This window comes from Cetorhinus maximus, chromosome 13 (assembly GCF_964194155.1).
Source record: "Cetorhinus maximus chromosome 13, sCetMax3.hap1.1, whole genome shotgun sequence".
NCBI lineage: Eukaryota > Metazoa > Chordata > Chondrichthyes > Lamniformes > Cetorhinidae > Cetorhinus > Cetorhinus maximus.
The window spans coordinates 4,651,161-4,678,070 of NC_135891.1; the positions used below are offsets into that span (position 1 = coordinate 4,651,161).

At 46.0% G+C, this 26,910-nt stretch overlaps 1 protein-coding gene across 1 annotated transcript in view; it reads right to left on the reverse strand.

The window, feature by feature from the left end:
- Positions 1-26,910, reverse strand: part of LOC144688370 (angiopoietin-1-like) — a 111,919-nt gene that overhangs the window by 29,146 nt on the left and 55,863 nt on the right. The window contains exons 3-4 of the mRNA XM_078554840.1: positions 24,292-24,413; positions 15,867-16,099 (exon numbers count right to left, since the gene is read on the reverse strand). Of these exons, the coding sequence (XP_078410966.1) occupies positions 15,867-16,099; positions 24,292-24,413 (355 nt within the window). The remainder of the gene's footprint in view (positions 1-15,866; positions 16,100-24,291; positions 24,414-26,910) is intronic.

Genomic DNA, 26,910 nt, shown 5'->3' on the forward strand with positions numbered 1-26,910 from the left:
TCACATGAGTTGGGACATGTTCATAACAACTTTATTACAATTTTTAAAACCGCTGGATGAGGTTTCATGTTTTCTTTATTTGCCGCTGGAGCTCCTGACTGACCTGTCAACCTTAAGGTTGGACGGGCAGGTCCTTTAATTGGTTAAATTCAATTGGCCTCAAGTGGCCATTGACAGGTCGGCGGGCCCACAGCTGATTTTGCTGCACCCCCGCCTTCCTGAAAATTTAAATGGGGCGTGGTGACGTTGGGGGTTCCACCCGAAGTCATCCTGCGTCATTTTACACGTCGGCGAGCGGGCCCCGCCCCCATTAAAATCTCTCATTGCACCAAGTTTTACCGGTAATCTTTGGGAAAAATAAACACACTGTTTCTTCACCTGGCCAGGTGACACATTTCACCCCTCCTTTGATACCAATCTAGTCGGGTTTATTTAAAAATACAAATGTTCCCTTGACACCTATGTTTACCTATTTAACATTTCAAACCTAGCTTATCTCCTACCACATCAAAGCCTTCAGACCAGCTGCCTTTAATCCAATTAAATCTCTCACACACACACACAGACACACGTAGGCACAGGTACCACTATTTTACAATAAATTCCAATAACATTATGAGAATTATTATATCTTCCTGACCACCCCTTATCCTGAGACTGTGACCCTGTGTTCTAGATTCCTCAGCCACATGAAGCATTGGTCCAGAACTTCCAATCTCCAGAGGGTCGTACCCGGGAGGCACCCTCGAAGATGCACTGGGGGCCCCCAGAATTCCCCATGCATGGGCTGCAAGGCAATTGTCCGGGAAATTCAAACTCCCAATGGGTAACTGCCCTGCACTGGGAACCATCCGATCCTCCAATTTAAATCGAAGACTTCGGATGGTTACAACTGTCTTACAGGAATAGTTAATAGGCAGAGTTAGAAGCATTAAAACCACTTCTAACTCCTGGGTAACTATAGTACTGACTCCCCCAAATCCCCACTGGACCCCCAGGCTGCACCCCCCTGACCCAACTGACTACTCACTGACTGCCCGACTAATGCCCAACCCCAACTACACTCCTAATGCCCCAACTACCCCTGGCTACTTTCCCAATCCCTGACTGCTTTCCAACTACCCCCCCCCACACTGGTACCAACCACACCCTGCAACTGCCACACGACTACCCCTCACCCCTGACCACCTTCCCGATACCCCGAGTACCCCCCACTCCCCGATTACTCTCCTGATCCCTCAGCTATTCCCCCTGACTGACCAGCCAACCCCCTTGACCCATCCTACCCTCCAGACTGACCACCTGTCAAGCCCCCATCCCACCCACCTCTTCCTCACCGCCCCCTTCCCCCCACTGCCCTAATCTTACCCACTTACCTTCTCCCTGGCTTCCCAAAGTGGCTGGGCTTTTAAACTTACCTGGCTTCACACAAAGTGTGGTTAAGAGGGTTCCTGGCTTCACTTCCTCTGACACTGCGGCCCTGCACAGAGGAGTCCCAGGAGCCGGGAGGCTGCACATTTCACAATGGGGCCTGCGCCGGAAGGTCGGGTGAGACACGTGCAGCATCGTTCTAGTGTAAGTGAAAAGGAGCTGAGCGGTAATCCGACTGGGATTGCTACTCCCCGGGAAGCCCTGGCCCCTGTCCTCACTGCCGCCTTGTCAAAGCCCTGAAGCATCATATAATCTTCAACTGGATCACCTCTCTTCTAAACCCCAGGAAGTAAAGGCCTATGCAGAAGGCCAGTATAAGGAAGGCCGCTTATTCTTCCAGATGTCGGGGCCTCCCCCTTATCAGTTCAATTCCAGTGAGCGGATACATCCCCGGAATAATAATTGGGAATTTTCCTCTGAGATGCTTCTGCTCCAGCACTATTTCTCCCACAATTCTGCCAAAAGATGGGGCTGGCACTTAGGAAACCCCGGGCGTTATAATTTGCCCCATTTCTCTTTACCAGTGCTGACAAAGGGAGCTGGATTAAGAATGGTCGAGGTCTTAGGCAAGAGTAGTTGTGTTCAGTTCTGGACACGGGTCGTCAGATGGAACATATTGGTCCTGGAGGCGGGGTGGGGGGGGAGGCCTGGGAGGGGTGGGGTGGGTGGCGGGTGGGGGGGTGGGATTGTGGGAGGCCTGGGGGGTGGGTGGGGTGGGTGGGGGGTGGGTGAGGGGACAGCGCAGATTCAGCAAAATGAAACCAGGGTTGAAAGGGTTAAATTACAGAGACAGATTACATGAACATGGTTTGTATTCCATTGAGTTTAAAATGAGAAAAGGGTTTGATAGGTTAGACTATAGGGAAAGTATTTCCTCTGGTGGGGGATCTAGAACAAGGGGCACCATCTTAGAATTAGAACAAAGAATCTAGAACGAGGGATCTAGAACAAGGAATCTTGAACAAGGGAAACCATCTTAGAATTTGAGGCTGGCTCTTCAGGAATCGAATCAGGAAGCACTTTTTTTACACAAAGGGTAGTGGGAATCCAGAACTTTCTCCCACAAAATGCTGAGGGTCAAGGTTTAGGGGTAGATTTTGGTTGGGTAAGAGTGTTGAAGGGTATGGAGCAAAAGTGAGTGGAAAAAGGGAATTGAGGTGCAGGTTTTTTTATGATCTAATCCAATAATATAATGCCCTCCTTCAGTTCCTGCTGGCCGAACTAAAAATCCTGCCCTGTTTTGGAAAGCTTGTGGCAAAAACACCCGTGCATTTGAGAAGGAACTTTATTGTACAATGGGGGAGCTGCGGTGTGCTCCAACAATGGATGAATTAATATGCTTCAAACAGGATCTATAGCTGTCATTAAATCTAATTAAAATGGAGAGAGATTGCAGAACTCAGTGATACAGAGGGATCTGGGTGTCCTGGTACATGAATCACCAAAATTTACTATGCAGATACAGCAAGTGATTCGGGAGGTAAATGGAATGTTGCTGTTTATTGCAAGAGGAATGGAATATAAATGTAGGGCAGTTTTACTGCAGCTGTACAGGGCCTTGGTGAGACCACATCTGGAATACTGTGTACAGTTTGGTCTCCTTATTTGAAAAAATATATATAATTGTGTTAGAAGCAGTTCAGAGAAGGTTTCCTTGACTCATTCCTGGGATGAGGGCCTTACCTTATGAAGAAACGTTGAGCAGGTTGGGCCTATACCCATTGGAGTTTAGAAGAATGAGAGGTGATCTTTTTGAAACGTATAAGATATTGAGGGAACTGGATAAGGTCGTTACCGGGAGAATGTTTCCACCTGTGGGGGAGGCTAGAGCTAGGGGAGACGGTTTAAGAATAAGAGGTCTACCATTTCAAATGGAGGCAGGGAGAGACTTTTTCTCTCAAAGGGTCATTAGTATGTGGAATTCTCTTCCCCAGAAAGCAGTGGAGGCTGGGTCATTGAATTTATTCAAGGCAGCGTTGGACAGATTTTTGATAGACAAGGGAGTCGAGGGTAATGGGAAAAGTGGAGGTGAGACCACAGCCAGATGAGCCATGATCATATAGAATGGCGGAGTAGGCTCGATGGGCTGAATGGCCTACTCCTGCTCCTAAATCCTCTATTCCTAATTTTATAAAAAGATTTTTTTTTCCAGGATTAATGAAGGGGAGCAGAAAGAGTAGACCCACAATCTCCTGGGAGGTTCACTCAAGAAATGATTGTTTTTTTTTTGTTGCTATTTTGGTCTCTCAGATTTTCATTTCTGGAGCAGGGGCAATGTTGTGGACTTTTGAGCCAGTCATGGAAATTTGAGACATTAATAAATCTCTGAGCGTGTATCAGAAATCTCCAAACAAGTGGTTGGAAACAAAGAGAACTCCAAGAGTCCATCGCTCTCCTACCCACCATTTGACGAACGCATTAAACTGCTTTCCCTCAGTAACACTTGCCAAGTTGGCCCATGGGAGAGCTCAAATTGGACATATTTTTATAGTGAATTTAAGCCAGGAATCCAATTTCATTGCCATTCACCCTGTGATAATGCTAAATACTTGGACACGTTTACATTAAATTCTTTCTTCTCTTTTCTGCGTCTCGAGCTCTTGTCTGACAGGAATGTGCATGAAAGACGAGGAGGTTATTTTATCGGTGTGCAATGAATTACCCAATGCTCTGTAGGTCAAGTGGTGGACCTGGAGATTATTTTTGTAGTGATCAATATAAATAACTGGAATGCTGAAATAATTTATTAAGGAATTCTCTGTTTGGATCAAGTATCAAGTGGCAAATGATATTGATAAAAACAAAATTCTAAACCACTTGGTCAATGATTCATAGAAACATAGAAAATTTACGGGTGCAGAGGGAGGCCATTCAGCCCCTCATATCTGTGCTGGCCGCAAAAGAGCTACCCAGTCTAATCCCACTTTCTGGCTCCTGGTCTGTAGCCCTGTAGGATTTACACCGCTTCAGGTTCAAATCCAAGTGTCTTTTAAATGTGATGAGGTTTTCTGCCTCAGAGTTCCAGATTTTCACCAGTCTCTGGGTGAAATAATTGCTTCTCAAATCCCTTCCGACCTTTTCACCAATTACTTTAAATCTCTGCCCCCTGGTTGTTGATCTCTTGGCTGAGTGAAATAGGCCTTTCCTATCCAGTCTCTCCAGGCCCTTCATAATTTTATAAATCTCAATTAAATCTCCCCTCAGCCTCCCTCTGTTCCAAAGAAAACAACCCCGGCCGATCCAATCTTTCCTCAAATCAATTCAATCCAGATTTCTCAGAGTCGACTCTACTGGTGTGGAAAATCACCAGGGGAAGGCAGTGACTGGCCTGACTGAGAGGTTTCAAGGTCAGTGCGAAATATAGGCATTGTTTAGATATTCCAGGCTTTGCACAGAAATAAATGTCAGGCTGCCTGTCTCACCAGCAGTTGCCCTCAGAGGTAGGTGCCGAGGGCAAGCGGGGTGGGGGGGTGGTGGTGGGGGAGGGGGGAGGGAGGAAGGGGGACAGGATGAGGGCCAGATGGGTGGCCAGAGTCTGGAGCGGGCACTGTGAAATCAGAAGGACAATTCCCACCTCAGCAATCCAGGATTGTCCTGGAGTCACACGGAATGAGTGTTTAATCTCTAAGAGACTGCTGGGAGGAAAGCTATTGGGGCATTAAAATGAATTGTGCTTTATTTTCCATGTTATTTTAACCCTCATTTGTCAGCAATAAATAAAATGGGCAAAGAAGGAAAGAACTGGAAACGGTCAGGCGCCGTCCAATCAGGTGATAAAGAGATTGGACACTTTCCGATTGGCAATGGGAAGGTGGGGCACTGTGGGGATGGACACATTGGGCCACCAATGATGTGAGTGTAGGGGCAGAGCATTGTGGGAATGGATTAGCCGAGTGACCAGTGGCTGAAGGGTGGAAGACAGGGCAGTGGGAATGCTGGAAGTGTATAAAACGCTGGTTAGGCTACAGCTGGACTTTTGTGTACCACATTTACAGGGAGGACGTGATTGCTCCGGAGAGAGAGAGCACAGGGAAGATTTACAAGAATATTGCCAGGCCTTGAAAATTGCAGCCAAGAGAATAGATCGTTTAGGCTGGGGTTGTTTTCCTTGGAACAGAGGGGGCTGAGGGGTGACCCAGTTAAGGTGTACAAGATTATGAGGCTCCTAGATAGGGTAGACAGGGAAGACATGTTTCCCCTAGATGAGGGGTCAATTGCCAGGGGGCATAGATTTAAGATGATTGGGAGAAAGGTTAGAGGGGACATGAAGAAAAACTTTTTCACCCAGAGGGTGGAGGGTGTTTGGAATTCACTGCCTAAGTTGGTGGTTGAGGCTGAAATGCTCAACTCATTCAAAAGGTACCTGGATCTGCATCTGAACTGCTGGAACCACAAGGCTATGGACCAGGGACTGGAAAGTGGGATTAAAAATGAGCGGCTAGATTCTGTTTTATCTCTTTTTTGGCCGGTGCAGACATGATGGGCTGAATGGCCTCTTTCTGCACCATAATTTTTCTATGGTTCAATACTTACCCCTCAACCAACATCACTAAGATAGCTGGAAAAACTCAGCAGGTCTGACAGCATCTGCGGAGAGGAACACAATTAACGTTTCGAGTCCGTACGACTCTTCATCAGAAGAGTGTTCCTCTCCGCAGATGCTGTCAGACCGGCTGAGTTTTTCCAGCTATTTTTGTTTTTGTTTCAGATTTCCAGCACCCGCAGTATTTTGCTTTTATCACTAAGAGCAGTATCTGGTCACTATCACATTACTGTCTGTTGGAGCTTGCTGTGTGCAAATTGGCTGCTGCATTTCCAACGTTACCATGGTGATCACACTTTAGAAGGTATTTCATTGACTGTGACGTGCTTTGGGACATACTGAGGCCGTGAAAGGCGCTATAGAAATACAGGTCTTTTTTTGAATTTCTTTTCTACAAACATGCATTTTTAGCATTAGTTCTTTGACAAAGGGCGCTAGGATGATTATGAGGCCTAGTTTTTACAGTGAGGATGGGTACAGAGGAAGTTATATGGCTTCTATAAAGGGGCAACAGTAGAGCTTCATGCATGTGCAATAAAAGTGTGTGTACGATGGATCAACAGCCTCGGAGAGCTGCAACCTTCTTAAAGAAAGACACGGGGTGATAAGCTGGTCATCTTTGCTAGAAGGTGAAAGGTCATACACATGGAACCTGGCAGTTGAAGAACATCTGACAAATTCTCAAGGAATATGTCCCACCAGAGTTGTCAACACTGTTCCCGCCCCCACTACAAACAAAGACTTGCATTTACATAGCACTTTTCATGACCACCCGACATCTCAAAGTGCTTTAAAGCCAATTAAGTACTTTTGAAGTGTAGTCACTTCTGTAAAGTAGAAAATGCAGCTGCCAATTTGCACACAGCAAGATCCCACAAGCAGCAATGTGATTAATGGCCAAATAACCTGTTTTGTGAGGTTGATTTGAGGGATAGATCTTGGCCAGGACACTGAGTATAACTCACCTGCTCTTCAAAATAGTGCCATGGGATCTTTCACGCCCAACCAAGCAGGCAAATGGAGTCCAGTTTAATGTCTCATCTGAAAGATGACATCTCTGACAGTGTAGCACTCCCTCAGTACTGCAGTGGAGCGTAGGCCTTGATATGTGTGCTCTTAGTTCCACACAATTTTTAAAAAAAATTATAACTTTTCAGTGGAGAATTGCTAGGCCCCACCCACAGCTAGAAAGCCTGGTTGGTGTAGGCCGGATGCCTTGTCCCCTCGGGGCCTCACATAGGCGGTAGGCCCTTTATCAGCAAATAAAGGGGGCCTGACACCTACTTTAGTTGTATGCTTGAAAAATCGTCCCGAGCGCCAGGGTAAAGTTTTGAAGACATTAAAGGGATGTAGATGGGGAGGAACTATTTCTCTTGGCTGGGACATCTGGGACTAGGAGACACGGTCAACAAACTCGAGCCAAACCTTTCAGGAGTGAAATTAGGAAACATTTATGCACATAAAGGATGTTTGAGTTTCGGAACTCTCTCCTCAAATGGCAATTCATGTCAGATCAATTGTTAATTTTCAATCTGATTTTTCTCATCCAAAGATATTTAACAATATTGGGCAAAGGTGCATTTATGAAGTTAGGTCACAGATCAGCCATGATCTCATTGAATGGGTGGAACAGGCACGAGGGGCTGAATGGCCTCCTATTCTTATGTTTTTCAGGCATCTTTGGGCCAGAGGCCATGGCTAGTTGGCCATTGTTGCCCCTGATCAATATTTACCTTTTAGGACACAAACATAGGGCTGGATTTTAAGGGGGTGGTTGATGCTATTGCTCAAGGCTGCCCAGCAGTGATGATACCCTGCAGGCAGCCTTAACAAGCTCAGTGTGGGACTTCTACCCCACCCCCTCACCCCACTCCTCAGGACCTGGAGGCCAATCTGATTGGCTGGCAGATCTTGCAGTCCCAGCAGCGCCAGCACTCAGTAGTGGGCACTGCTGGAACTGCAAACAGCCCCATGAAGAAGGCAACATGGACACTGGGACAAAGGTAAATCTGGGCTTTTTGGGCGGGAAGGGATCGGGCAACCTAGGGAGGGGGGTTGGGGTCAGTTTGGAGGCCGGTGGGGAGGCGCAAAGGGGGGATGTACCATTTTGGGGAGAGGAGGGGGGGTTGCCCCTGATGCACACCGGGCACCCCCAGAGGAGGTACACCCCCCCAGCTTCCTTCTTGCCTCACCTGCCAACCATGTAAGGGGGCGGAGACGGAATTAAGCGCTTAACTTAATTGGTCAGTTAAGGGCCTCAATAGGTCTAAGGACAGGCTGGTTAGTAGTGCCTCACTATGTCAGTTTTCTGGGGAATGAGTTGGGGGTGGGCGGGGAGGCAGTGGGCTAGCCCCCTGTCATATTTTACATCCGTCCCCGTGTGGTGGAGTCCGTAATTCCAAGCTTATAAAATAAAGATTTCAAGCGTTTCCGGGGCCAGGGGGCATTTCACCTCTTCCATCCCTGACCATCTCTCATGCACTCACCCACATTACACTCGTTATAGGTCGATGGCTATAAAAAGCAGCAAGTCAGTGTTACCAGATCGACACCGCACTGAAATTCCCAAAAACATTCTAGCAGCTGGGCTGGAGACAAGCAACTGACAGACACGTCAGTCACACAGCTCAGAGACAGCACTCAGAGAGACAGCAGGGAGTGTTCCTGAAGGCGAGACAGGAATGTTATTGCAACTCTTCCATTTCCAAACCTGGAGCTACCAACAGTAGCTTAAGAGTCGGCTTTCTGTCTGATTTTGACCCCCATATCTGTCCAAAGAAGAGTAGGGGAGCAGTGTCCTGGTTCAGGACTTACCCCTCAAGCAACACCACTAAAACAGATGATCTGGTCATTAATTGTTGCTTGTGGGAGCTTGCTGTGTGTAAATTGGCTGTTACTTGTCCTACATTATGACAGTGACTTCATTGGTTGCAAAGTTCTTTGGGATGTTCTGAGGTGGTAAAAGGTGTTACAGAAAAGCAAGGCTGCTGTCTTTCCTTCCTTTCTCTATCTTTCGCAGTTGTGAATCCGAGTTACTGTCATCTCATACATTTTGCACCTTTTGGAAGATGCAGTCGATAAAAAGCATATTGTCCATTACTTCCCAGGATGTCAGTCACTTCAATCATATAACAAAATGCCTAGGGCTAAATCTCTGTTGTATCATTAGAGGAGAAGGACATATTGATAAGAGTGAAAGAGTAATTTGTCAAGAAAGTTTACTCCAAGTGGTTTATTTCACTGCTGCTGACACTTATTGGATCAATAACTACCTCTAACTAGAAACTGGAACATGCACTTCTAACTTAAGTACTTGGGAGTAGCTGCAACATTTGAAACAGTGGTGTTCTCAATCATTTATAGCCCCCTACGGTCGACAAGGTGCAGCAGATGATATATGGGACCTTCTTTTAAATTTGTTCTGGAGATGTTGGCATCACCGACAGGACCATGTTTATTGGCCAGCATTATCTCCCCTGGGAGGGCAGTGGTGGACATCATTTATCGTCATTGCTGTTACACATGAATGAGCCACTTTGGAGGACATTGAGAGTCAAGCACTTGGGGTGGGACTGGAGACACGTGTAGACCAGACCAGGTAAAGAAAAGGGAAAACCTGCATTTATATAGGCTCAGGCTTTGTTTCTCTCTCAGATGCTGCCTGAATTGCTGAGTATTTCCAGCATTTTCTGTATTTATTGCACATTTCTATGTTCAGCCAATGTATGAATACACAAAAGAGATGCACAGGAAAATAAATTAGCCGGCCCATCGAGCCTGACCCACACTCATAGTGGCTGGAGCATCACGGCTAGACACTTGCTATCACTTATCACACCCCACTGCACACCCCCAACCCACCCTGACCCCCAAACACAGACATCTCCTCGGAAAGGTTAAAAAACCTGGGGCTAATACCTGAAAAAAATACATGGGAAAATTCCTTGCCGACCCCCTCAGGCAATCAGAATCAATCCAGGAGATCACGTGAGTCCAGAATTACGTGTCTCTAAGAGCGTTTTACCTTCCAAAGGGAAAATGGAAGTAAGTTCACTTTTGGCAATGAGACCACATTACCTCAACTTTCTCTAATCCCTTTGATCTTCAGGAGAATGAACCTTGACTTTTATGAAGTTCATCACCAACCTGGACCTGGGAAAAACATGTCAGCCTAACAAACAGGCTCATGGGGGTCAAACTGTGGCTGCAGCAGCTGAACTCCAGGCTGCCTTATAGCAATGATTTAGATAAGATAATGCATCATGTCAGAAACCTAGGAGTGAGCGTCAACAGGGTGAGCATGTGGTAATAAATACAAGCTGTTGCAGTTTATATGTTCTGGCTTTTTGTTATTTATCTTGCAATTGTTGCTCAGGAATTCTTTCTAATTTAATTTCTTTCTTGAGCCAAACCGTAAGACACACACTGAGTGCAAGTTGGGACTTGGCCCCCTGACTAGCTTAAACATTCTTCTTCAAAAAGAAATAACAAGAGTTTCAGCTCCATTTTCGGTAGAACATGCTCTTACAGTGTTCTGCACAACACGTCTATGATGGATTAACCTGTTGCTTCAACAGACGAGTGTTCAGCAAGTTAAAAACGCAAGATCGGTTTACAGTCTAGGTTGATGTCATGTTGTGTGACGTTAGCCCATGTCTCGATTTGCATAACCGATTGCAAACACTGCCTATGAAGTCAATGTTGGGGGGGATGGATGGAGGCAATGGCTTGACGCTGTGCTCACTTGTCCTGAAGATACTTGACTCTGTTCCCCTCAAATGTCCAAATTGCTTGATGGCAGGGACTTCTCCATTTGAGTCTGTCCAAGATTGTTTTTTTCTCATGTATTGGGATCCAGCTTGCAGGCTGGACACCCTGTGGTGTGGGTTCCTGTGTGCTCAGCCTGCTGTAGGGCACTGCCTTTGGTATGTGGGAATCCTCCATGGGACCCACATGACCGACCCAGCAAAACTCAGCTCTTGGTGAGCGTGCTCCCGATGCTGGTGTGCAGCACTTGGCAAGAACCTCGGTGTTGGGGGTTTTGTCCTGCCCCCTGATGTTGCGAATAGATCTCAGACAGTGGAGGCGGAATGTTCTAGTTGCTTCATGTGATGCCGGTAGGTTGTCCAAGTCTTCCACCCGTAAAGAAGTGATATAGGAGCCGCTGCTCGGTAAATTTTGATCTTTGTTCTGAGACAAACTCCGTGCTCTTTCCAAAGTCGGTGAGTGAACCTGTCAAACGCCGAGCTTGCTTTTGCCAGGCCATGGTGGCTTCAATGTCTGAGTGGGCACAGACTGTAATACATGGAGAGGGGCACTAGGACACCACAGGACTGGCAGAGCAAACCCCAATGGCCACCTCCTCCTCTCTGAGCGCAGTGAGTTTGACCGAACCATCACAAACACAGTCTTCCAGCAAGTGGGCAAACTGAAAACAGTACGGCTGCATCCCAGATCCAAATAGTGACACATGACGTTATTGTACGACAGAGAGATTTCCAGGGCACGTCCTTTACCTGCTCCAATAGAGATGCAGAATGCTGGTTTGACCATCGGCTTGTCAGGAATATTGTATCGTTGAAGGTAAAATCCAAGGCGCTTTGGCACAGAGTCAAGCCACAAAGGAAGCTTGATGCAACTGTTCTTAATGAAATGGCCAAGAGAACAAGAACTGGAACGCAAACTAGCCACAGGAATAGCTGATATCCCCGAGGACAGTATTACCACTGAAGATTCTTGGATAAAGTGAAAGGATGTTAGTTAGAGCACAGCATCTGAGGTCCTAGGGTGTCTTAAATGGAAGCACCAAGACTGGTTTAACAACGACTAAAACATAGGCAGGCGGAGACAAAGTGCCCGGCGCTCACAGATCTTACAAATCTGACAAGAAATCACCAGGAAAACACAGGCTGCAGGCCCGACTGAAAGAGAGAGAAAGAATAGTCATCTGGTGTTACAGAACTTCAGTATTGCTTAAAAAAAGAGACATGCTGTTGAAACTCTTCGTCTTGCACTCATCAGGATAGATCGCAAGATAAACCGACTGTAAAGGGGACAACAATTTATACTGCACGAGAAAAGAGTGTTGATTGGTTGGCAAGTGGACTCTGATGGGTAGAGGCGTTCTGCCTGTCACACAGATGAGTGACGTGGTATATGGATTTCAGTGCTGGTGTGTTGTGAGGTATGTACGCCATCCATCAATAACTGGCAGATCGTATCAAACAGCATGTCCCTTTGGCTGTCTGCAACATGAATAGTACAGACTGTACCTAACCAGCCCAGGCTTAAAAAACTCAAAACACAGTGTCCAACACTAGATGTGATTCAGTGATTGGATAACACTTATTTAACAACCCTGATTGTACCAAGAATTACACTGAAAGCCAAGTTAAGATTATCATTTAGGCTCATGCTGTGTCTCACTTACACATGCTAAAAGCCCCCACATATATTCACACACAGGGCCCTGTCCTTTGAACACAGGAAGAGCATGACCACATATTCTGAAGAAGATTCTTACGGACTCAAAACGTTAACTTTGTTTTTTTTCTCCCTGCTGAGTTTTTCCAGCGTTTTCTGTTTTTATTCCACATATTACATCTTTTCCAACTCAACATAAGCTTGGGGAACTGCCATTCCCTGGTTCATTCCCCATAGCAATGCCTCGACCAATCAGAGTCGGCCTGTCTGGTTTGAATTTGAGACAAAGGCTTGGCAGTTAACAGTTAATTGTTCTCTGCTGCATTCTCCATGGCAACAACTCTACTCATCAGAGTCCACTTGCCAACCAATTCTCTTCTCATGCAGTGCAGTATAAATTGTTGTTCCCTTTGCTGTTGCTTTTTCTTGCATAGCCGTCCTGATGAGTGCAAGAGGTGAAGAACCAACAGTGGAAAAACAAGGCCAATGAGCTTCAAGCAGCTACCGATAAAAATGACCTGAAGGCTCCACATGATCAGTCCATGACCCCAAAACCAACAGAGTGACACCCAGATCAAAGCAAAATACTGCAGATGCTGGAAATCTGAAACAAAAACAGAAAATGCTGGAAAAACTCAGCAGGTCTAACAGCATCCATGGAGAGTTAAAAAACAGAGCTAACGTTTCGAGTCCATTTGACTCTTATTTTATTATTTAAAAAAAAAATGGAAACCTGCTGTCCTGACCTGGTCTGGCCTACATGTGACTCCAGACCCTCAGCAACGTGGTTGACTCTGAAATGGCCTAGCAAGTTACTCAGAGCCATGATTAAGGATGGCCGATAGTAAAACATTTTTTAAAAATTTGCAGATCTCCAATCCTCTGGTACCTTGCCTGTATCTAGTGAGGATTGGAAAATGACCCTCAGAGCCTCCGCTATTTCCCTTCTTCAGAGCTGAAGAGATGTAAAAAATTGCTGAAATTTATAGTGTTTAAGGAGGGGGAGGAGCAAGTGAAGCTGGATAGAAGGCCAGTGATAGGTAGAGGCAAAGGAGAGGTTGACTAAAGATGTCATGAACAAAAGGACAAAGAGGTGTTAATGGCAGTGGCACAGGTTAAAGGAGGTGCTGATGGTGGCATTAAGGTCAGAGAGTAGAATGTGGTAATAGCAGGACAAGGGTAAGCACTCTGGAAAGAACAACATGCACAAGTGACAGATGGCTCTAGTGGGGGTGGGGTGGGGAGAGGGGACGGTGGTGGGTAAAAAGATTGAAAATAGGATAAAAGGTGGGGATAAAACAATGAATAAAAGTAAAAATAAGTGGATAAAAAATAAAAATGAAAAATAAAAATGAATATTGAGAAAAGGGGATAAAAAGAGGTGAGGATGGAGGAGAGAGTTCATGGTCTGAAGTTGTTGAACTCAATGTTAAGTCCGGAAGGCTGTAAAGTGCCTAGTCGGAAGATGAGGTGCTGTTCCTCCAGTTTGCGTTGAGCTTCACTGGAACATTGCAGCAGGCCAAGGATGGACATGTGGACATGAGAGCAGGGTGGGGTGTTGAAATGGCAAGCGACAGGGAGGTCTGGGTCATGCTTGCGGACAGACCGAAGGTGTTCCACAAAGCGGTCACCCAGTCTGCGTTTGGTCTCTCCAATGTAGAGGAAACCGCATTGGGAGCAGCGAATGCAGTAGACTAAATTGAAGGAGGTGCAAGTGAAGCGATGCTTCACCTGAAGAAGAGCCATACGGACCCGAAACGTTAACTCTGTCTGTCTCTCCGTGGATGCTGTCAGACCTGCTGAGTTTTCCCAGCATTTTCTGTTTTTGTGTGTGAGAGTGGCACCCATCCTCTCAGCAGATGGCAATCAGCTCCTAGCAAATAGGCATGAGGCTGTGTCTCGTTGGGTCTGTGGGATGTTCTGTACAAATGTGGCTGACCTGAAAAGACAATCAGTGTCATTCACTCGTTTCACCATATCCAGCGTGGTGCAACGTGGTGCGTCATCAGATGCCTTTCCCGTCGCCAACAGCACCATCTCTGTTTGCCATATATTTCTCGGCCATGCGCCAGTGTGCGCTCAAAGACCTTGATACGGGAGCACTCATTCAGTTCAGGACAGGCAGCAACCTCTTCAATTCACAAAGGCTGAAGGCTTGCACAAAGGTTGCTGAACAGCCACTGAGTGAACGCTTGTTGGTGCTGTGCAGAAGCTCCCCTTTGTCAGTCCTCTCACGGGGAGGCTCAGAGGGAAGGGAAAGAGTTAAGGTTTAGAAACTGACCCGAAACATTCAGAAGAAAAACAAAGGATTCCATTGTTTCCTCAATGTCAGCCTGTAGGGAAAAAAAAATCACAAAAGCTGCTGGGTCAGGGTTTCAGTCCGGGTAAATCGCAGCATTTTACTGAAATCACATTGAATTTTATCAAATATTAGGTTTTAATCAGGATATTGAATCTGAGTCTTGCCCAAGCCTTGTACTATGGTACATCTTTACTGCAGCTGACTATAAGCATTAGCCTATCCAGTCCCTCCTTGTGTTTTTTTGATGAGCACGGCTCTGTTTGGTCTTTAACATTAAACCAAGACCCAGTCAGTCTTCCCAGGTCGATGCACAAGATTCTATTGCACTACAGTCCAGGCAAGCAGGAGTGATTTCCCTGGTGTCCTAGTTATCCCTCAACCAACATTAAAAAAACAGACTATCTGGTCATTAATCTCATTCCTGTTTGTGGGATCTTGCTGTGCATAAATTGGCTGCTTCATTTCCCAACACTGCAATTGTGACGACACTTCAAGGACGTGCTTCATTGGCTGTGAAGCTCTTTAGGGCGTCCTGAGGTGCTGAAAGGTGCTATTGAAATGCAAGTTCTTTTTCTTTATTTCACCCTGTGATCGTGCTATTTGTGGGATCTTGCTGTGCACACATAGGCTGCTGCGTTTCCTACATTGCAGCAGTGGCTACACGTTGAAATATTTAATTGGATGTGAAGTAAATTTGAGATGTTCAAGAACATAAATGTTGCTACGTACACGAGAGTTCATTCTTTACGGCAATCTTATAGATCTAGAAGGTGCCCTCATAAAGTGTCTCAGTGCTATGGCCTCAGAGCGTGTGTCCAGTTAGGACTGAGATGAGGAGAAATTTCTTCAGTCAGAGGATTGTGAAACTTTGGAATTCTCTATCCCAGAGAGCTGTGGATGCTCAGTCGATGAGCATGTTCAAGACAGAGGTCGATAGATATTTGACACTAAGGGAATCAAGGGATATGCATAAAATGTGGGAAGGTAGAGTTGAAGTATATCAACCATGATCTTATTGAATGGCAGAACAGGCTAGAGTGGCCAAATGGCCTACTACAACCCCTATTTCTTACGTTCTCAAATATTTGACAGATCACAAGAGAACTCAAGGATAACTTGCAGGACAATGACACCGTGTCATGGTCTGCCTGTCTCCCGCTCCCTTACCTTTGCCCTGGGAGACCAGGTTGATGAGGCGGCGGACAGTCTCGACCAGCTGAACCTGCTGGAGCTGCAGGCCGCTGTTGTTGCTGCTGGCTATGTGCAGGCGTTTCTCCAGCTCCCTGATGGTGGTGATCTGGTGGGTCACCAGCTGCTGGAGCAGCTCCTTCTCCTTCCGGATGGATCCCAGCTCAGTCCGGTGCTTGGCCTCGATGTCGGAGATCTTCCTTTCCAAAAGACTGAAGAAGGCATTGCAATTAAAATCGCCCGTTTTAAACCGATCAGATTCCACTGCATTTGTGTATTTAATATACATTGAGCTTTAATAATGGGAAAATGTATAATAAATTTCACATTAAATATATTTTTTAGATTAAAATTGAGTATCCTTAGTAGCAACTGAGTCTCTTAATTTCTGCTTCTGGTTTGGTTGTGTTGGTGTCACAGACTAACATCTGTATTCCACCAACACCTGTATGGTTAGCACTAGCAAAACCAGGCATGACCTACTGAGATGGTAGTCCTGATAATGAAATAAGTATAATTGGAAATAATCTGAAGATGGGTCTTGAAGGTTTCAAGTGATGGGGCTGTGACTAACTCCCTTTTGCAGCTTGTTCCATTGTGGGATTGTCCTCAGGATGGAAGATTGTTAACACATTGCCTTGGATAGCATGGGTTAGTTACTGAGTAACACTCCCTCTACACTGGCCCATGAACAGGTCAGATACAGCACAAGTCAGTTGCTGAGTAAGGCTCTCGCTATATTGACCCCATCAAGAAAAGCTTGAAAGAGTTATGTTATTATAATGAACAGCCAACAGGTTTGATAGATGTTAAAGTGCGCAGTCCCATTACAAAGTCTTGAGTGGAACCCAGAACGACCTCAGTCAGATAGAAAAGCAACGTGACCACAGACATTGTTTGATTTGCTAATGGAGTTGGAGCAGAATTTTACCACAGCGGGATTTTACCTTCCCGCTGAAGACAAGGGGGTTTATAATGTCTCGCCGCATTTTACAGCCCTGTCCCCTCCGAAACGGGGCTGTGAAATTCTACCCCAGCAGGAGCTCATGGCCTCAGAGTAATGGCATAAATGCAACATTCAAGAAATCTTTCATTAAGAGGCTATGTGTTTTTTAAGGCATTCTCAGATGGCTAAGAGGAGGTTTAATTGAGGTGCTCATCGACACATAAGTTTCTTAGAGGGCTTTACAGGTTGGAAGCTGATAGGCTGGTTCCCCCTGGCTGGAGAGTCTAGAACTAGTAAGAACAGTCTCAGGATAAAGGGGCAGCCATTGTTGACTGAGATGAGGGGACATTTCTTCACTCAGAGGGTTGTGAATCTTTGGAATCCTCCACCCCAGAGGGATGTAGATGCTTAGTCGTTGAATACATTCAAGACTGAGATCAATAGATTTTTGAATTCTGAGGGATATGGGGCAGGTGGAATTGAGCTAGATCATCCATGATCATATTGAGGGGTGGAGCAGGCTCAAGGGAGCACATGGCCTATTCCTGCTGCTGTCTCTTAAGCTCAAAATGATGAGGGCTTAGATGGAGAAAGCAGGAGAAACTCTTTCCAACCAGAAGGTACAAATTTAAGATAATTGGCTAAAGAATCAGATGGGTGATGAGGAGATTTGGGTTTTATGCAGCCAGTTGTTATAACCTAAATACACAGCCTGAAAGTGCAGAGGAAGCAGATTCAAAAATAACTTTCGAAAGGCAATTGGATATATACTGGAAAGGGAAAAATGTGTAGGGCTCTGGGGAAGGAGGAGGGACAGTGGGACTAATTGGACAATTCTTTCAAAGAATTGGCACAGGCACAATGGGCCGAATGGACTCCTGTGATGTATCATTCTATGGTATGACCAACTTGATATTGTTTGTCCCATTTTACCTATTAAGCCCTCATTGTGAGCCACTGGGTCTTACCTTATACACAAATAGTAACAGATTGCACTAACTGTTAGAAATTTTGACAAAGGGATCACGTTTCAGCCTCATATCAGATCCTTGGTTCAAATCCCGACCCCATGATCTTTGGGGATGTGTAACTCCCAGGGATAACTTGGCAGCAATTCTGGTTAATTGGGTTTGACAACTTGCCCCAGAACAGTCACAGATACAGCTCCCTCATTAATCAAACTCCTTTTGCTTCCACTCCTCAGATTGATCCTTACAGCATTGGCAGCCATTTAAGGACATTAAAATGTTAAGAGGGTTCATGGATGTCGAGATGATGGATGGGTTTTCACTTTCCCTCTGGAGCAGCACTGATTGAAATCAAGAGTTTTCATTAGATCTTATCAGCTGAAGTACAAATTGAATCATTTTGACCCTCGTTTGTTATAAGTCTCATTGTATTCAGATTTTTCACACCAAACAAGGCGCAAAGGTTTCTGTCAATATGCGCGAGGCCTTACAGATGTAGAATGTAGGTCGAATTCAGAAATAAGCAGCTTGCCTGGACCACGGGCGACATGGTGAGAACAAACTGCACAATCGAGAGACGCCCTCCTCAAACACATACACACGCAAACGCACACGCAGACACACACACACACACACGCACACACATGTATGTACACGGTTAGAACAAACTGCATAATCGAGAGATACCATCCTCAAACACATACACACACAAACACACACACACACACGTGTACACACATATGTAAACACACACTTACATTCAAACATGCTAATATTTACAGACACACACATGCATATACACACATACAGGTACACAGGAACATGTGCACTCATATACACATTCACATTGACTCATCCAAACAACAATTTCACACTTCACTCTCCCCCACAAACAAAACTCAATGACCGGTCAGGTTGAGAAAAGGCATCTATACAACTCCCTAATAAAACTTCCAATAAACAGGGAGAGAATTGCATCATTTTTAATGAAAGGGACCTCAGCAAAACCTCAATCACACCAAGGCACAAGCATTTTTTTTAAAGAGTGAAGCTGCATTTAATGTGAATGTGAGAAGTTCATTTTTTCAGTGGGAAACTTGCTCGGTGTCCTATTAACATGGGGACATATTTAGGGGCCCGATTTTAACTCATTCAGAATCCACTCAGGTAGACAGAGTTAAAATAAGGCCTATTGTACGCAGATACTGGTGTAACCAAGTTGCCTAAATGCAAGAATTGGTTTGGTTTCAGGTTGAGAATTGCTGGCCTGAAGGTGTCAGCAGGAAAAGCATCGGAAACAGAAACGAGTCCAAGGTTCAGCCCTGGTTCTGGCTCTCAGCTCCTGTTTCAATCACTCTTTCCCTCCCCATTTTCCCATCTCTGCCACCTGAACACAGACACCGTGGATTTTTCTTGTGAATTCTTCCCATTTCCCACTGCAGCTTTGGCTCCGAGCTTAACATCCTCTTAACATCGTCCTCACCACTCACATTCCCACCTAGTTTTGTGTCATCAGCAAACTTGGAAATATCACATTTTGTTTCCTGATCCAAATCGTTGTTATAGATGGTAAAAAGCTGGGGCCCAGGCACTGATCCCTGCGTTACCCCACCAATCACTGTCTGTTACTCTGAAAAAGACCCATTTATTCCTACTCTCTGTTTCCATGCCAGTGTTTCAAAGCAGAGCGTAAGAGTTCTTGTCATATAAAAGATTAACAAAATGGATATGCTAATGTATGATGTAAATGATGATGTATCAGTGATATCAGTCAGTCATGTGAGAGAGTCGAGAGAGAGATAGAGAGAGAGAGAGATTGGAACACTAGGTTCAGGAGCTATGTGCCTACTCTGTAACCTGTTTAGATGTAGTATTAATAAACGAGTGTTAAGCAAGTACCAGCGTATGATTACTGTCCACCCAGTAACCAAGAACCACATCTAGAGTCCACAGATCAGAAGGACCATCACAAAACAGGGTAGCAGTGGTGGAGGCATTGAGGTAACAAATACGTTGGTACCATTGATGGAAACACAGAATGAAGAAAGGTTTGATAGCAGCTCGTACTTACAACTCGTCAAAAAGAGGAGGCAAACAGGTGAGAGGTAACGATGATCGTACCCAGTGAGTAGTCCCTGCCCCTACCCTGCCTGTTTGCCTGTTTGAAGGGCCCGGAGGGAGGCCACCAGTGGGAGTTATGGGAGCATCAGTTCCTTTGGTATTGAGCAGCATCGGCCCTTCATGCTAAAGAGCAGAAGCATCAATCAGTTCTTTTCTTTATGTTGTCAGTCCAGTAGCAGACGATGTTCTCCTGAGGCAGGGTCCACCATGACTTGGAGGTCGTTTTCAAAGCCTTTGACACATATTTTAGTCCAAAGCGAAACTTAGCCATAGAACAAACACGTTTTAACCAGAGGTCGCAATGACCTGGGGAATTGATTGAATTATTTCTCACTGACCTATATCTCCTAGCTATTTTCTGCGGATATGGGGTACTGAAGGATGATCGCGTAGTCGTGGGTATCTTGGATGAAAAACTCTCCCACTTTCTGCAGACCAAAGATGACCTTACTTTAGACAAAACCGTCCAGTATGTGAGGCAGGCCAAGCTGAGAGCGTTTAATCGAGCTATAGTTCGGCACAAGTCTCAGGCTTGGCACGACTCCATTGACTATGTAGGCTCGCGGGCAGTAGTCCCACCCACAAGAAAGCCCACCAAACTGGGCGAAATGGTGGGAAAGGCTACACCGGCAGCCATTTTGAGATGCTTGCGTTGTGGTCCGAGGAACCAACAGACATGCGAGGACCACCCAGCAGGGGGGTGTGGAGTGCTTCCTGTGTGGCTAAACTGGACATTTCAAGCAATTCTGCAAGTCCAACAACTTCAGCTAAGGTAGAAGACAAGAAGATATTTATGAAACGCGCTCCAGTCAAGAAATTGAAAATCAAGACAAAGCCAAAATGACAGAGTCCCTAGGGGAAGTTCATGGTCTTAGTCCAGACTATTGGTCAGTTACAATGCAAGTTAAAGTTTCAATACCACCTTTAAAATGGATAGTGGAGCTGGCGTTAATAGACTAGCAGATGACCTAGATTAGCTTCAGCCAATATCCCTTCATCCATCAGATGTTAAATTACAAGGTCCAGGCGGGATTATTGCTCCTCTTTGTTACAAGACGTGACAAATCATTGATTCTCTCTATGTTGTCCGTCCACAATCAACACACATCCTTTTCAGTGGAGATGTTACTGTACCAGGAATGCTGGAAAAACCGGATTATGTCCAGCATTTGAACAACTCAACATTGTTCATGGAACAATCTTCAACCTTTTATTCAGAACCAGCGGAACTTCAGCCTACAGCAGTTGAGGAGGTTTATTCATTCAGCAGTGAGCTCCTTTCTTTCACAGAGACACCATCTACTAGACCCAGGGTGGAGATTGAAGTTACGAATTTCCCAGTTCGTCCTGAAGTCAGGCCAGAGGTGGGGGATACAGACAGCACTGCAGCAGACGGTGACCATCCCCGTGAAGAGCTGCTGTGCCTGAATTAGCTCTTTCCTGAAGAAGGTGATGAGGGAGAAGCCCTTGTAGCCCTGAGTGATCTGTTGGAGGATGAGGTCCTAGAGGTTGGTCTGTCTTTCCATTCGATTGATACACCTTATGAAGTCTCTGGTGCCTTTCTGGAGGACTCAGCTGTGTTTCTAGCGGCTGAGCAACATTCAGATCTTTGTTCCACTGAACCTACCAATATATTGCCTAGTCTATCTCTCATTGTCCATGAAGAGTCTTCCAGAGAGGATGCTTTGCCTGAGTCCTGATCAGAGTCCATAGAGGATCACACTGTTAAAGAGCTGTTAGATTCCAAGGGTGAAAGTCAATTGAAGCCCATACTTCAGTCCCAGCTGAAAGTATCCCCTCCAGAGCTGGAAGTCAGCACAGAAGCTGTGGCAGAAACCTTAGCACATCTGAAGCTGCAGAATCCTGTACAGCAATCTTGCCTCCAAAGTATTCTTCTGCAGGAAATTTGTCTCCATTTTGTTGTTGTAGTTTGCCTCATTACAGAAGATGAGGTTCTCTTGTCTCCATATCCTCAGCAATTCTTCCCATTGCCCAGAGTGCAGCAGCCTCACACAGAGAAAAGCGTGTGTGGCTCTCTTACCACTGCCTACAGAAAGTTGACAGTTCTTCTGAAATATCACTGGGAAAGTGTCTCTTCTTCTTTTCCTGAAGGATTTACAGGAATTTTCCTTTTCTTCTTCATCGTCCAGATTCATTGGAATCTCAGATCTTCAGTGGCTTTTCAGTCTTCGATGCAGCAATGGATGACACGGCTGTGACAATCTTCCCTGGAGTTGAAGATCATTCGTTGTCTGAAGGTCTTACCCTGTATGCTTTGAGAGAGCAAATTGTTCCACAGAGGCCCGATTTCTTCTTTTCTAGTCCCAGAGAGTCCAAAGATCGATGCCCTTCGGTCTTGTCCCTTGATCGGTCTTCCATTGAAAAATCATCATCGTCCTCACAGTTGAGTCATTCTGAAGCCTACACTCTGCTTCCAGCAATGCTGCAAAATTGCTGTCCCATTCTGTTGATGACGATGTCCCCAGAGACAAAGAAAAAACTACTCATGTCTCCAACAAAATTCCTTAAGGGCTGAGAATACTGGGGGAGATTGAATCCCTCAGGACTGTGACTTAGGGAGCAGAAAGAGGGGGAGTTGGAGTTTGGTAGAAGCTGTGGTTGCTAAAAGGGCATTACAGAAATGCAATGTAAACGGTTAAAGATATGGTTTCATATTATTGTTAAATTGTAGATGGCATACATAGGGGAGGTGTAGTATAAAGGGTTAACAGAATTGATACGCTAATCTATGATGTAGATAATGAATTATCACTGACATCAGTCAATCATGTGCCAGACTCTCAAGGAAGAGGCTGGACCGCCGTACTCAGAAGCATCATGCCTACTCTGTAACCTCTTTAGGTGTAGAACTAATAAACAAGTGTTAAGCAAGTCCTAGTCTACAGCCTGTCCAGTAACTGAGCACGGCGCCTAGTGTCCACAGATCAGAAGGACCAACACAAAACAGCTCTCCCTGGTGTCCAGGCCAACACCACTTTAAAACCTGGTTTTTAAAATAATCTGCTCATTACCACAGTGTGGGATCTTGCTGTGCACAAATTCTCTGTTGGGAATCCAGCCCAGTGGTTCCAGTAGAGAAGGAAGGGCGAAAAATTCTGGGCAATTTCTTATGAGGGAGATTTGAGAGACTAGCTAGAACAAGTCAAAATAATCCCAGTTTATCTGTTGTGTGTGTGAACTTTGCCGTTTATATAACTGACCACACTTCAGTCTTTATTCCCTCAATAAGTAAAAGCCATCACTACCTCAATGTCTTGGTCCTGCTGCGTGCTGGTATGGTCTGGCCCCTTGCACTATATGTTTGGCTTTGTTTGTATTTGTTCACCTAATGGTTATTTTTATTCAGTGAGACCAGAATGATACTTTCACTCCCTAACTGACTAATGATTTTCAGGGCTGCTATAACAAAATAATACTGGCGTGAACTATCACCTAGTCACTGGCAGCTGGGAGCAGGGTGGGTCTAATTTTAAAGCTGTGCTAATATTTAAAATACCCTCTCTGCATACCACAGTCTAAACAGGAAATCTCACTGGCGACATGAGCTTGAGTTATCCTGTGAGAATGGACTATTGCCAACTGGTTTCCCAGGTAGTGTTAACAATGCAGTGTGTATGTGTTGTGTTGTGTTGCCAACCCTCCAGGATTGTCCTGGAGTCTCCAGGAATTGAAGATTAAACCCCAGGACCCTGCTGCGAGTAATCCCCTGACTAGTACATTTTTCTACACTATAACACAAGAAGAACAAGGGCACGAGCGCACGGGAACACCATCACCCGCAAGTTTCCCTCCAAGTCACTCACCGTCCTAGTTTGGAGCTATATCGCCGTCCCTTCACTGTCGCTGGGTCAAAATCCTGGAACCTCCTCCCTAACAGCACTGTGGGTGTACCTACACCACATGGACTGCAGCGGCTCATGAAGGCAGCTCACCACCACCTTCTCAAGGGGCAATTAGGGATGGGCAATAAATGCTGGGCCCAGCCAGCGAAGCCCACATTCCATGGATCAATAAAAAAAATCTAAAAGGTATTTCATTGGCTCTAAAGCACTTTGGGACATACTGAGGTCGAGAAAGGGGTTATAGGGGTTCTTTCTAGACAGGAGGGTGGAGACAGAACGATGGGCTTGTGAGTTATGAGCTGAATGTCAGCCTCATTGGCAAGGTCCCTTACTGACACTCTGTTTCTGTGTTGCAGAAGCTTTGGATTTAACCTGCCGATGGATTTACACATCCTCCAGCACAGCTCATCAGTTCAGGATCCCTCCTTACCAATAAAGCGTCGGATTGTCGACTTGTACCTGGTGTGACCGAGAAACAGTCCCGAGATGGGAGCAGGAGGTCTTACCGATTCCTCTCGTGTATTCTGCTGATCTCGTTGGTTTGTAACATCAGCTGTTTCTCCAGTTTGTTGGTGGAGAGGAAATTTTCCAACAGTTGAATTTCAATTCTTGATGTCTGGTTTAAAACCTGTGAATCAAATGACACAGTTTGTGATTTCGCTTCCTGAGGTAGGGGTGTTGGGAGGAACAGGCCTTGCGTTGTTTTACTTCAGCTCACAATCTGTTCACCTGTTTCCCTTCCCCGCACCCATCACGCTGATCTCCGCTATGACCCTGTCCAACCTGTTCACCTGTTTCCCTTCCCCGCCCCATCTCCGCTATGACCCTGTCCTGCACAACGGGAGGAATGATTCAGTTAGATTCACGTTTGACACTAATATTGTCCCTTAGCAAAGATTGGCCAGAATTTGGATGAACTCAAGTTTCTAGAAGGTGCAAGGAAGGATTGGGAAGGGCAGTGCTGGAACAACCTGGATCCCGTGCAGTAGCTGAGGGAGAGGTGTGGATGAGCGAGATGGAAGTTTTACTCCATTAAAGGTGCTATCTCAATACAAGTTTCTGTTCAAAAAATAATCTTTTGCTCTAATGGGTCCTCAGCAAAGTGTTTGCACGGGTCCCACTTTTCCCTGATTGAGTCCTAACTGTATCTGAATGGGGGGAGCAATGCCCCCTAACAGGAATCACTGACACGCTGCATCGGATGAGATGTGGATTGTACTCTCCCCTTGAAGCCAAAAGATTGTGGGTTCAAGTCCCACTCCAGAGACTTGAACACAAATCTAGACTGTCACCCCGGTTCAGTACTGAGAGGGGCAGGAGCACAACGCTCTCTGAAGATACTCCGAACCGTCTGGGCTCTCAGGTGGAAGTAAATGGTACTAGTTTGAAAAGAGTTAGGGGGGTTTTTGCAGGTGCCCTGGCTGATATTTATCCCACAATCAAAATTACTAAAACAGATTACCTGGTCATTGTCATGGACTGCAACGGTTCAAGAAGGCAGCTCACCACCACCTTCTCAAGGGCAATTAGGGATGGGCAATAAATGCTGGGCCCAGCCAGCAACACCCACAGCCGTGAAAATAATAAAAAAAAATCACATTGCTGTTTGTGGGAGCTTGCTGTGTGCAAATTGGCTGCTGCATTTCCTACATTACAACAGTGACTACACTGCAAAACTTCTTCATTGGCCATAAAGTACTGAAGTCATATAAAGTGCTATATAAATGCAAGTCTTTCCCTCAATAAAATGGTGGTGAATATGGTGGGGGGAGGCAGGGCTGTAGCGCTGCCAGAGCGCTGCTCCGGCACCTCCAAGCAGTGGCCGGGAGAGAGGGGGGTGTAGATGGTTCCCAAACACTGGGGTCTGGGAGGAGGGGGTGCTCTGGCTCTGTGTTTTAGACAGAGTTCTCGTCACCCACACAGAGCTTAGGCGCTGACAGGCCAGCTCTCAGGCTGAGGGTCCTGATCTTTTGTAGCTGGTCTGCCAGGTTAACTTCACTCGTTGTTGCATTGCTGCTGGGGAGTCTGGGGGGTTAGGGAGTTCAGGGAGTGGGGGGGTGTTGGAAGGAGGGGAGTGGGGAGGTTGGGGGAAGGGTGTGGAGGGGGTTGAGGGGTTTGGGGTGGAGGGGGTGGGTGGGGGTTTTGGGAGGGTTGGGGGAGTGTTGGGAGTGGGGGAGGTTGTTGGAGGGAAGGTTGAGAAAGAGGTTGTTGGCAGTGGGGACACTATTATGTGAGGTGAGAGTGACTGCCCTTGACATCAAGGTAGCATTTGACCGAGTGTGGCATCAAGGAGCCCTAGCAAAACTGGAGTCAATGGGAATCAGGAGGAAAACTCTCCGCTGGTTGGAGTCACACCTAGCACAAAGGAAGATGGTTGTGGTTGTTGGAGGTCAGTCATCTCAGCTCCAGGACATCACTGCAGGAGTTCCTCAGAGTAGTGCCCTCGGCCCAACCATCATCAGCTGCTTCATCACTGACCTTCCTTCCATCATGAGGTCAGAAATGGGGATGTTCGCTGATGATTGCACAATGTTCAGCACCATTTGTGACTCCTCCGGTACTGAAGCAGCCCATGTCCAAATGCAGCAAGACCTGGACATTATCCAGGCTTGGGCTGACAAGTGGCAAGTAACATTTGCGCCACACAAGTGTCAGGCAATGACCATCTCTAACAGGAGAGAATCAAACCATCGCCCCTTGACTTTCATTGGCATTACCATCACTGAATTCACCACTATCGACATCCAGAGAGTTACCATTGACCAGAAACTGAACTGGACTAGCCACATAAGTACAGTGGCTACAAGAGCAGGTCAGAGGCTAGGAATCCTGTGGCGTGTAACTCACCTCCTGACTCCCTAAAGCCTGTCCACCATCTACAAGGCACTAGTCAGTAGTGTGATGGAATATTCTCCATTTGCCTGGATGAATGCAGCTCCCACAACACTCAAGAAGCTCAACACCATTCAGGACAAAGCAGCCCGCTTGATTGGCACCACATCCACAAACATTCACTCCCTCCACCACTGACCACAGTAGCAGCAGTGTGTACCATCTACAAGATGCACTGCAGTGGCTCAACAAGTCTCCTCAGACAACACCTTCCAAACCCACGACCGCTATCA